The sequence below is a fragment of the Tiliqua scincoides genome, chromosome 3 (assembly GCF_035046505.1).
Source record: "Tiliqua scincoides isolate rTilSci1 chromosome 3, rTilSci1.hap2, whole genome shotgun sequence".
NCBI lineage: Eukaryota > Metazoa > Chordata > Lepidosauria > Squamata > Scincidae > Tiliqua > Tiliqua scincoides.
In genome coordinates, this window is record NC_089823.1 from 70,023,810 (window position 1) to 70,036,752 (window position 12,943).

Below are 12,943 nucleotides of genomic sequence, written 5' to 3' on the forward strand. Positions count from 1 at the left end.
TTCCATGCTGTGTCATAATAACATCTCATTGACTGTTCAAACAATCAGTCTCATTTGTCCATTTTGAATTAAGGAATGTGGTTTTTTGTTACATAGGACAGTTGCATTTTTGTTTTCTGGTTTTTTGGCCATAACTTTTGACAAAATGGAGATATTTCACTCCAGTTTTTCATTGCATTCTGCTGTAAGTTACACATCAAATGGTATATAACATGATGGCATTATTCCTAGAAACCACAATTTTAGCAATTTTGATCACTACTGGCATCACCCCCGCCTTTGCGCATCACCCAGTGTGGCCCACGCCCCCCTAGTGATGTCACTGCTTTGCTGTTGTCTCTTGGCTGGAGCCTTGCTGTTGTGATGATCTATTGTGACTTAGGGCCTAATCCTATCTAACTTTCCAGCACCAGTGCAGCCGCAATGCAGCCCCAAGATAAGGGAACAAATGTTCCCATACCTTGAGGAGGCCTCTGTGACTGCCTCTCCAAAGTGGGATGCAGTGCACACCCCATTGGCACTGCTGTACTGGCACTGGAGAATTGGATAGGATTGGGCCCTTAGTTGTTTCACTTTCTTGAGTTATCCATTTTGCATTGGTTTTTAAGTTTTCTCCCATTAATTCAATGATCATGTCAGCCTTGCCATTTCCCAGATTTTCTAGGATAGCTTCTAAATTGCTTAATGGTATTCTCCAAACCTGTGCTTATACTGTTTATGGCATGTACCATATCTATGGAGCTGGGCCCATCTGCTGAAACCATGCACTTGTCATTCGTGCTTGAACCTGGATTATGTTCGGTTGATCTGCGTTGGCCTGGTTTCAAGCATAGCTATATGGCTTGGTGCCAGAGGACTCGTAAGCACATGTTGTAGCTCAGATGAACAACTTGCTTTCTGGGAACTCTGTCACCAAACAATGCTGAGCTCTGCCTCCAAACACCAGAATTATGGCTTTCAAGAATTGGCAACCTTGTTCCAAGTTAATTTTGTAAGCCAACAGAAAAAAATACTCAATAAAATTCTAACAGTTCTAGGAGTTTTGATTATGTATACCTAACTGTGATATAGTCTAATTTTTAACTGTATCTTCTATGGCAAGAAGTCTATTGGTCTTCAATTAGTTGTTGTTCGGTAAAGTACTTATAAAATGTCTATCATTGTGATAGATGGGTTGGGGGGGAATGTACCTTGGAAGGGTGCTATACTTCTATATCTGCCTCCTGTGCTGACCATGGAATCCCTGTTAGAGGAGACCAATGTGCTCTGAGTTTGGAATGGAAATTAATTTGAATGTATGGATTAATTATATATGCAATGCATGATGTCTTTGTATATTTTTAGGTGCATTTAACATAAAATATAGAGGAAGCGTCCCCATTGTTATAACACCAGTCAGTGGTGTAGTGGAACCCAAAGCAGTACAATTGGTCATAATGGAGATTGCTACTGATTTGCCCAGAACCATTAATCAACCAACCATGTAAGTGTAGAGAGCTTCTGAACTTCATTTGTTAAAAATGGCTTGTGACTTACATTGTTGATAACTCCTGCTTAATTATAAATATTAGTGTGATTCACTCTGTTGCTTGCTTATATTGATCAAGTATGAGGAAGTGTTGCCTCCTCCAACTGTAGTTGGGAAAGAAGAACATACTGTACTAGACTACACAGCCTTTTCTTTATGGCTCCATTACCTACCTTAGCCAGGTTAACAGGAAATTAATGGCTCTGTTTAAATTGACTGACGTTAGTGAACTAGGATTTGTAGTACAAGTGTTCTTAGAATCATCTAGTTGGAATACAGCAGTCACAGCTCACCTTTCTTAGTGAAGGCTTTTCTTGTCTTGGGATTTGGTGGGCTCCTTATTGTTACAACAAACAGAGGGGAAAAGAAAAAGAACATTCATAATTTTCTTTTTCCCAGATGCTTTTGGGAAGTCCACAAGCAGGAGATAAGGGCATATTCTTCTCTTGCTGTTGCAGCCTTACAACTAGTTTTCAGAGGCATACTTTGCTTCTGAACCTGGAAGCAGCATATAGCTATCATAACTAGTAGCCACTGACAGCCTTCATCATCTGTGAATTTGTCTAATCTTGTTCTAAAGCCGTCTAAACTAGTGACCGTCACCACATCTTGTGTAGTAAACACCATAGATATAATTATGTACTCTCTGAAAACGTATTTCCCTTATTCATCCTAAATCTCCAGCAAATCAGGTCTATTAGATTATCCCTGGCTGCAGTGTTGTAAGGGAGGAAAACATATTTCTATTAAATTTCTTCCCACTAGGTATAATTTTATAAGCCTCAGTCATGTATGACATCAAGACCTCCTTCATCTCCAATAGGAAGTACTGAAGCTGGAAATCCCAATAATGTATTTGTGACATAACAGCTCAGTAAGACTGGGCTGTTCCACTGGTGGAACTAGTGTTTGTCATAAAGCAGCTGTAAAGTGTGCTCAGGCAGCCTGTACTGCCAGAGCCCCGGTGGGAGCAGATAAGCCAGTATAGGAGAGGGTGGAACAAGGTGAGGAGGGGCAAAACTGGGTGGGGAGGTGGAAGCATGGGGTGGGGAGGCTGTGGGAGGAGGTGGATCTGGCAGCAGTGGTGCACAGCAGATCCTATCCTCCTTTTCTGCAACCTTCCTACCCCTTTCTCTCCTTGAACAGCTAAAGAGCTGGTGCAGGTCTAAAGAAACTCTTTGCAGCGCAGGAAGTTTCCAGAGGGGAATCCCTTTCCCCTCTAAAGCCTCCTGCTCCCTGGAGAATACAGTGTGCACCTTTTCAGTGCAACTGCGTCAGCGGTGTGGGGGGGGGGGGAGAGGAAGGATTGGGTTGGGCCATAATTTCTATTATTGCCCTAATAAAACAATATGCATATTTCCCCTTACTATGAAATGTTAGTGTGCAGTTTTTCTATATTTATAATATAAATATGTAAACTATTTAAATGCTCTGATAAAATATTGAATTCTAGAAGATTAATACACTGTTGTCATACAAATCTTTTCTGTGCATGTTCCCCCCCCCCATTTCTTCTGACCTCTTGCTCTGTTCAAAAGTGTGGAATTGCAGGGACGTGACAGTGCTGAGATAATGATCAAAGCCAATATCGTGGAGCAAATGCTTGAGCTATTGGGCCTGCCTCAGTCAGACAGTATAGGATGTATTCATTTTGGATGTGTCTATTTTGGAACTTCCAAGACCGAGCAAGTCATACTTCATAATAAAAGCCCAGAACCCATGGATTGGGTAGCAGTCCTGCAAGATAATGCCGCTGGAGTAGAGATGGTAAGGAAATTTAACTTAGCTTTAGCTCTGCTTTCTAATGTCTGTCAGTTTTTCTGTAGGGGTTCCCTTCCGCATGTGTGCTGCCATTGGAAGCAAGTCTGAGACAGAAGAAAAGTATTGTTTTTTTCCCCAGTGTTGTTACTATTTATATGTTTAAAAGTCTTTTCCTAGCATTTTGTCACAGACTAGAACTGGCAAGAAGCAGAACTTATGGTGTAACTTTGAAGACTTGTATTGAATGTGTTTTGGGACACAGTTTGACTTTGTTTGTCAGAACATGTACCCTGCCTCAGGTACTGGTATCATCAGGGACAAATTTAGCCCTCAGCCCAATAATGTCTGCAAATGCATCTTTATTCACTCTCATACAAAGGCATGACTGTCATTTCTATGAGAAAAAGTAAAACTGCATTTGGGCACAATATTTTGGCAGAACCAAAGCTTACATATTCTCTTGACACTATGTGACAACCTCTGTCTCCACCAACATACACGTATGCATGCAAAGCAGATATGAAACAAGGTTCATTGATCCTGCATGATCCTGTTTACCTTGCTTTATCTTGCAGGGTACAGACCTTCAGAAGTGTACAGATGCAGTTTTAAAAGACTTGCAATGCAGTGAGAGAAAACAAGGACAAGATGTTTCCACCCTCATTTCCTGTATTCCCAATGAAGGAACACTACAGCCTTATCAGAAAATTTTGGTTACTCTTTGTTTTAGTCCCAGGTAAGCATGAAATATGAATCTAATATCTTACCCCTGCTAATTGGGCAAGAGGCACTTTTTCAAGTGGGTGCTCCTCTTTTTAGCAGGGGGAGAGTAACTGGCCCACCTCACCCCAGCACTGTCTGTTCTAGTGGCTGTCTGCTGGTATTCATTTGCATCTTTTTAGATTGTGAGCCCTTTTGGGACAGGGAGCCATTTAGCTATTTGATTTTTCTCTGTAAACCGCTTTGTGAACTTTTAGTTGAAAAGCGGTATATAAATACTGTTGATTGATTGATTGATCTAATCACAGACATTAGTGCAATAAAGGATCATAAAAACTATTAGAAATTGACCTCAAAGGTTATATATGTTGTTTCCTTAGACAGGAATTCCTTCTTTGTAAAAAGCTGTAAAAGAATGTGATTCTATCTCTCCTGTACTTAATTTGTTTTGGATAACTGATCTCATGGTTATGGGAAGAGGTTTGTTTAAGTGGTAAGGAGCATGTATGCCTCTTCATTTTCATATTCCAACCACTATGGGAAGAAGGAAAAAAGAGCCTCCCTTTTTGGAGATCTGTCCCTTCTTCTTTTGGTAACATGTTTTTGGCCAGAGCTTCCTACTGGGAAAAAAGATGGTAGTTAGTCATGGCTGCTGTAGTTGATGATGTTGGGGCTATGCAGGTTCACTGTTGTGATAGCAGTGCCTAGGAGAACTGAACCCGCAAATAAATTAGGATTATGAAAAGTAGGCGAGTCTAATGTGTGGGTTACAGAATCCATGTTGACTTATCTGGAAAATGGCACATGCCTTAAAACTTTCGGAACATTCTGTAGGAAGCTTACATTAGCGAGAAATAATAAATCAAGAAAGACCTTAAGTATCATTTATTCTGTACAGTGAATATAGTAAATATAGTGACCCTGTAGAAACAACCACATATGTTCCTATAATGAAAGTGAATGTTGACGCAGATGGGCAGGCTCAGTAATGTTGCACAGGAAACCATAATAAACATATTTTCTGACTAGATCAATTCAATTTACAACATTTACTTTTTTAAAATTAGGGAACTGATATTCTGATTTTTCTGTAATACCTGCAAGATATTAACTGTTAAATGGGAGCACACTTTCCTCACTGGAATATACATTTAATTGTACATTTTACAGGCAGTTTAAAAGGGATCCGGAATTTGACAAAACTCCTCCAAGACAAGATTATGCTCTGTTTCTGAACTTTGAAGTAATAGGAAGTAAAGATGACTTCTTGCAAACACTAATTGGTAGTGACTTACCCACCAATGGTATGATATGGGTAGATATGGAATAAATGTAAATTAATTAGAACTAAACTTTTGTCTTCACATTCCTTCTAAGAATAATATTTTAAAAAGAATTTGTATATACTTTATACAATAAACTTTATAGGAATCAATATATATGCAGATGTAATTGCTGATGAGCATCAAAATCAGCAGGAAAATGTCTCCATAGACTGATTTGACATTGATTAATGTTTTCATAGTTTAAGGGCTCAGTCCTATCCAACTTTCCAGCACTGATGCAGCTGTGCCAAAACAGGGCATGCACTACAACCTGCAGTGGAGGAGGGGGGGCAGTCACAGAGGCCTTCTCAAAGTAAGGGAACATTTGTTTCCTTGCCTCTGGGCTGCATTGTAGCTGCATTGGTGCTGGAAAGTTGGATAGGATTGGCCCTTGAGTACTTTTGTCTTCATGCCATAAGAAGCATGTGTATGTGATTAACAGCCCAGTCCTAACCAACTTTCTAGTGCTGATGCAGCTGTGCTGCCAGTGGGGTGTGTACAGGGGGGGGGCCCTATATCCGCGAATTGGGTCCTCGCCCCCTTTGTTCGCCTCTGGAGGTGCTTCTGAGCTCAGCAGAGGCCAAGGACATCCATCCCCAATCTCTACCAAACTTACTGAGCTTGGCAAGCAAAATAACATGACTACCAGTTTCATGGAGAAACCAGAAGTGGTGTTTTAAATGTCTTATAAGGCATTGGGAGGCTCATAGAAGCCTTCCAGGTCTTCATGGTGGAGTACAGTGGAGATGGGTAGAGTGATAAGAGGTTTGGATGCTTCTATTATTTATTGGAACTACAATTTCTCTAATGCTGCTCATACCTGGAAGCATTGGACGCAAGTAGGAGCACCTACTGTGGCCTGAACAACAAGAAACAGGAATAATCAAATCCAATCCCCTTTGATTATTCCTCAGGGATGATTGAGAGAATACAATTCATATTGGGCTAGATAAGCATTATCTCTTACCAGCACTTACAGACCTTTGACCCAGCTGCCTTGCATGACCAGGCTGATTTCCAGAACCTACTGTGTTCTCTCCTCCCAGTTTCATCCCCTGTCCCCAGACAGAATCTGGTTGAAGGGGATGATAGTTCTTCAGAAATCTGTGTGAAATGTGTGTGCTGCTACAGCCTGTGGAATTTCTCTGGTGCTTTCACCCATCTCTCATGCTTGGTAATTGTCCTACTACTGTGGAATGTCTTTTCTACTAGGGATTTATCAGATTGTATCTGTTGTAAGCAGTTTGCCATTTGTTTATTTAGACTGGGTTTTAGAGGTTAGGTTGATGGGATTCTGTTCTCATTTTATGTTGGCTATTTTTAATTTATTTAATATGCGTTTGCAATGCATTGTAACCTGCCTCTAGCATTTCGTGCATCTATGCAAATTTACTGATCATGTAAACAGGGATGTACATTGGGAAAATAGGCAAACTATGTGAAATCATGTAAAGTATGGCTATTATTTTTATAGTCACTTTTCATTATTCAAAATATATCTTTTTTGTCTCAATGTCTTTTACAGAAAAGAATCCTCAAAAAGTTGAGTTGGGTTTAACTGGTTCAGGACTTCCAGTCCAGTTGACATTCAGCTCAGGCCCATTTGTTAATTTTATGGAATGTTTCATGGGTGAACATACAGATATTCTTTGCACACTCAAAAATGAATGTAATATTCTTCCAGTATCATTTGCTTTCCATAAGATTCCGCATTTTAATATTGGCCCTGAAAAGGGAAAAATAAAACCACAGGCAGTACAGGTACTGTGTATTTATTATTATTATTTTCATATTGTTGTACCAACTTTCCTTCAAAGAGCTCAGGGTGCTGTACATGGTTCCTTCCCTTTTGTCATTGCAATAATCCTGTAAGTTAGGTTAGTCTGAGAATGATGCAAGGTCATCCAGGAAGTTGCATGGCTGAGTGGGGACTTGAATCTGGATCTTCCAGGTCCAACACTAGAACCACTATACAATCCTGGCTCTCTTATTTTAATGTTGCTAATGGTTTGAGCTATGTCTCCGGTGCTAAGAGGGTGTGATTTTATGTTGCTTCCCAGTAGGTAAGATGTTGAATACAGGAAACTGAAAATACTCAAGCTTACACCATGGTCCATAACTGAGAGCATAAGGGCCCAATCCTATCCAACTTTCCAGCACTGATGCAGCCACAGTGCAGCCCGAGGTAAAGGAACAAATGTTCCCTTATGTTGAGAAGGCCTCTGTGACTGCTGTTCCACAGCAGGATGCAGTGCATGCCCTGTTGGCACAACTGCATCAGAGCTGGAAAGTCGGATAGAATTGGGCCCTAAGGCAAATTAATATAACACAGATATGAATTAATATGATGAAACTGCTTTGTTAACTTTCTTTCATGAACTTAGCTTCCAGATTGCTTTATGACAAAGCATTATGGTAGTACAATAGCATAACTTTATTAAAGTAGTGCTACTATAATAATGGCCTAAAGTAATGATGGTCACTTCAAGCAAAAAGTTCAATTAAAGTTTGTAGATATACATTTTGATATACATGATGTACTTTACATCATAGTTTTCAGTGCCAAAAATTTTGCATGTCATTGACATCTCCTATCTCTTCTCCTCCCCATCATTGAAAGACCTTAATCTCTTTTGTCTTGGTCCCCTGCAACTTTAGAGTTATCTTTGTTTCTTCCCTTTCTTGCTTTTCCCATATCCAAGTAGCTGTAAACTCCAGTTGCTTCATCCTTCCCAGTGCCTCCAAGGAACACCCTAGTCTCTGTGTTAGTATTAAAATCTTTTTTGTTCTCCCTGCCCAGTCCCTGCAAAACAAATGTAAGCATTTCTTTGCTAGCCTTTCAGCGAGCCATCTTTCCCTGTTACTATCCAGAGTATCTTTACTTGTTAGTTATTCTTCAACTGTTGTGGTCATTATCCTTTTTTTTACATTGATTCCCTGTCAGGCTCCACATCAACTTCAAGCTTCAACTCCTTTTAAAGCAATGTATTGTACTTCTCCCTGTGTTTCTTTCCTCTCTATTCCATTCAGCTAATCTATTGTCAGTCTGGTTGTGTTTTTTTGTTCTTTTTATCTTCTTTCACAGTGATCATGTTGTCTTTTACCTTGCTTCTTGTTCTGAAATCTTTTGTCAAGACTTTGTAGGACACTTTACTGAACTAACTTTGCACCACATACTAACTCTTTCACCACCATTTGAATTTTTCCTGACTCACCCTCTCTACTCATTAGTAATCATTCTTTCCCCATTACCCCATCTGCTGTTTATACTTTTATAGCATGTTTAGTCAGATGTGTATGCAATGCATACATGTTTAATGAGAAGTAAGTCTCGCTGTCTTCATTGGGACTTAACTGTACTCCCCAGTAAATGTGTATTGGATTCTAGTTTTAGATTTTAAGAACCACTTTAGAGTTTAAGAACCATGCCGGTTCTGTGTTGCATCCAGCACACTATAAGGCTAAGTAATAGAATGAGAATATGAAACTATATTTTGTATTACATACCATTAAAAAAAATTAAGCCTAGGGGTCTTTGCTTGTTAAAACACAAGTGATGAAAGCCATTTATGTGAAGCAGGAGATTTTACATACTGAAAGAAACAGATGTGATTCTGATTTAACACTTGCTTAAAAAATCTAGTACAACCTTCTGTTTCTTATCCTGAAATACCTTAAAGTGTGGGGTCTTGTTTTGTTTTGTTTTTAGGATGTGGTATTTTCATTTGTTCCACGTCATGTAGGAACCTTTACTGTGCAGCAGGTGGTAGATATCATTGGTCCAGTGACAACGAAAGATGACTTACTCGCTTTGAAGATGAAACCCTTTCATCAAATACATTTAAGGTTTTCTGGCATATGCAAGTCTGTAACCAACAAAGTAGTGCTGAAAACCCACCTTGGTATGTTATTTTAAAAGGAAAGAGGTTATAATTTTGAAACAATATTTCAGTTGACCATTCTGAAGGAGAATTTTGGACAAATAACTGAGAGGGACTCTCTGCTTTCTGTTTGGTGGCTCCCCCCATGGTTCCTGCTTCAAATGCTCTAATTCAGTGTGTTTTGAAGAAAAATGTGACTCATGATCTCTTTGTATGTTGGTGTCAGGCCAGAGCTTTCAAAGTAATGGTCACTTTGTCAAAACTATTGTCAGTGTCATTTTCTGGTTTCACTAAATAATAGTTATAATGAATTGTAGCTAGCATGCTGGTAGAACATGTTTCCCAAACTGTGGGTTGGGACCCATGTATAGCAAATATCTACATACACATAATATAAAGGTCTCTAAAAACCTTGAGAGCACAGGACCTTGATATTAATAATTATTAATAATAAATAAAATATTTCTTTTGTCTAGTGCAGGGGTGTCCAGACATTTTGGCAGGAGGGCCACACCATCTCTCTGACGCTGTGTCAGTGGCTGGGGAAAAAAGAATTAATTTACATTTAAAATTTGAATAAATTTACATAAATGAATTTATTAGAGCTGGAACTTATATGAATGAATGAAGGTCTTGCAGTAGCTCAAGGCATATAAAAGGGCTTGCACAAAGCAAGGTCAGCCTTTCCTTCAGCGCCACTGCTGCATCACAGATGTGGAACAACAAGTAGTGGAGAGAGCCGTCATTCCACAGCTCAGGTGAGAGGTTGAACAGTCGTCCTCATGCTGAAAGCAGTTGCATCAGGCCAGCATGGGCTCCAGCAAGTCTCTGGAGGGCCAGAAGCTCATTGGAGACTGGGGGCTCCCCAAGGGCCTGATTGGGAGCCACCGAGGGCTGCAAGTGGCCCTGGGACTGGGGTTTGGGCACCCCTGGTCTAGTGGATCTCAATAGATCGTTGTTTTTAAAAGTGGGTCTCGGTGCTTAAAAGTTTGGGAAGCACTGTAACCTTTTGTTTCAAAAGGCACATTTCTGACTGTGATTCAGAGCTGTGATTCATCTTCATATTCCACAAGTGCACACTAACTAACTAACTAACTAACTAACTAACTAACTAACTAACTAACTAACTAACTAACTAACTAACTAACTAACTAACTAACTAACTAACTAACTAACTAACTAACTAACTAAACAAACTGGCATACATTGGTAGGCATCTTTCCTTGCAGCTAAGGGCATAATCCTAACCAACTTTCCAGCACTGACCTATATATCAGTTTTTATTTCTTTATCAACATTTTCTCCCACCACTAGCTATAGGTGATTTTACTGTTTAGATTGTTATGACCAATAACTGTAATTGATTATATGAAAGGTCAAATGAGTACATTGCTCTAATAAAAATGTTCTAACATTTCAGGAAATAAATATAATAATAATTTGTACTTTCTGTTTGGAAACTCCATAAAATGCATTTTGTTTCACTCCTAACCCAGGCCTGACACCACTGATTTCCAATGAAATGGGAGTGTTTGTAGGTCGCAAGATGGAACAATGCAGTGATGTGGTACAGTGCAATGATGTTCCACCAGTAGTGCTGCTTAAATCGGATCAGACACAAATTCATGCTCATCGGATAAACAGAGGCTCGAGTACTGCAGCAGTAGCACTTCCCAATGATCGTCAAGGTAGCATAAGGCCTGCTGAACTAAATAAGGATTACAGGTAGTATCAAACAAGTAGTAATTATTTAGAATAATATATAAGGTACCATGCTAAACCTTTTTATAAAGTTGACTAAGCTGCCTGTGGCTTGTACTGGCTTTGGCTTAGAAATAAGTCGACCTACTTCCCCCAAACCTGGGAAGTATCTTGGCTTATTTACAAGTCAAAGTCTAATGTGCTCCCTCTCATGAATGTATGAATCTCCTCCCTGCCTTCTTTCTAACTTGCACTTACTGTCTGGGCCTGTGGTACCAGCAGCAGAATCAAGCTGCAGAGAAGAGGGAGGTCCCACCAAGCAGGAGAAGAAATTGAGGCTCATAATGCTTACCTGTGTTTTGAAGTGAGCCTCTCCATTTCAGAAATCCATATCCAAGTCCCAGATGCATGAATTTTGTTGATGTCTTTAATTTTTTTATGGTACTCCTTAACATCTTGTCGATTATTGCATTTCAATAGTAAATGGACTGTCAGCTGTAGATGATTTTTACTTGAGTAGGTGTATGGGGTCATTCTACGCATAAATTTTTCAACTTATACACAAGTACTTGTGTATAAGTTGAAAAATTTATGCCTAGAATGACCCTGAACAGGTCTGACTTATACTCGGGTCAATGCAGTGAATAAAGCAGAAGCTTCTGGGAAGCTTTGCAGCTGTCTTGTGAAGTGGGGGGGTGGGACTGGACTGATTTGCAGAACCCAGGGGGTGGAGGAAAAAGGATAATTTTTACTAGTAGTTATTGTATTCAGAGGCAGCCATTTTAGCTTCTCCAAGCAGGAGGAGAAGTGAAGGCACTTATGGGAAGTCTTTGTGAGGGCTGCTGCTATGTAAGTGCAGCTCTGTGCTCCTCAAAAAGCCTCCTCACAACTCCCATAAGAACATTTTCATCTCCCTTCCTGTTTGCAGAAGAAGGTAAAATGCCTTCATTTTTTACTTTTTGTTGCTGCCTCAGAACAAAGAATTTCACCCCCCCCCTCAGATTAGCGGTCTAGTACTTAAAACACCAGGATGTAATTCTCATTTCCATCTGAAACAAAGTCCCAGACTACAATTCAGCGCACCATTATTTAAGAATAACACCCATGGAAAGGAGTGGGTCTACTTCTGAGTATATAGTGTTGCAACTACGTGTAGCTGCGTTTGCTCATGCTCATTCCTTGTTGCTTGTGTCTCTGCTGTGAATTGAATCGCGCACTCCCAGTTATGTGTTATAAGTTGTATGTTACATGTTGATCCTCTGGCTTAACACACCAGGCAACTTAAAGAAGGATCTGAATAATGGTTCTACTGGTATGTTGTTTATAGTGCACTTACTCTGATAGTGTTTACTAAAAGGTTGTGAAGACCAGAATTTAAAAAGTTAAGGAATAAAAAGGTATCGTAGAATCTTTTATTACATTTTTAATAAATTAGAGACCGTTATTAGGTAACAATTACTGGTAGGTTATTTTTCAGGATCTGGTCACGGATAAAATCAGACAAAACTATAGTCAGATACCTCCCCTAAGTTTAACACCTGCCTTATTTGAGGGTCATAGAAAATTCCATGTTATTTGACTCAAAACCTGCCCTTGACTTATCTGTGAGATCGACTTATTGACGAGTGTGGTATTTCTTTTCCAAATGGAATTACACTATCCTGAACTGTCTTTGCAAGATGAAGTGCTGGTAATGGTCAGTATAATAATAAATATTAGTAGAGCAAAACCAATAACATGTAGTGCATATATAAATCATTCATGCAACTAATAAGGCTGTGTTTCTTTTTAAACATTTAGAACAATTTTCACGAAGGTTGCCAGATATAATTATGTGGATCCAGAGTTTTCTTACACAGTACTAGAAGAACTGGAAAAGCAAGCGAATAAGGATTACTACGCAGACTATATTCAGAGTTTAAGACAGCACCGTTCACATAAAAAAGCTGCTAAGTAAACATTGCCTCCAAATAACCTGCCAAAACATTGCCGTGCTCTAATATTTTGTAGATTTATAGTGGTATTGC

The 12,943-nt window shown here is 39.5% G+C and overlaps 1 protein-coding gene across 1 annotated transcript in view; it reads left to right on the forward strand.

Moving 5' to 3' along the window:
* CFAP47 (cilia and flagella associated protein 47) overlaps positions 1–12,943 on the forward strand; it is a 318,053-nt gene that overhangs the window by 6,508 nt on the left and 298,602 nt on the right. The window contains exons 4-11 of the mRNA XM_066621307.1: positions 1,345–1,483; positions 3,067–3,295; positions 3,865–4,025; positions 5,180–5,313; positions 6,860–7,095; positions 9,044–9,236; positions 10,712–10,940; positions 12,717–12,869. Of these exons, the coding sequence (XP_066477404.1) occupies positions 1,345–1,483; positions 3,067–3,295; positions 3,865–4,025; positions 5,180–5,313; positions 6,860–7,095; positions 9,044–9,236; positions 10,712–10,940; positions 12,717–12,869 (1,474 nt within the window). The remainder of the gene's footprint in view (positions 1–1,344; positions 1,484–3,066; positions 3,296–3,864; positions 4,026–5,179; positions 5,314–6,859; positions 7,096–9,043; positions 9,237–10,711; positions 10,941–12,716; positions 12,870–12,943) is intronic.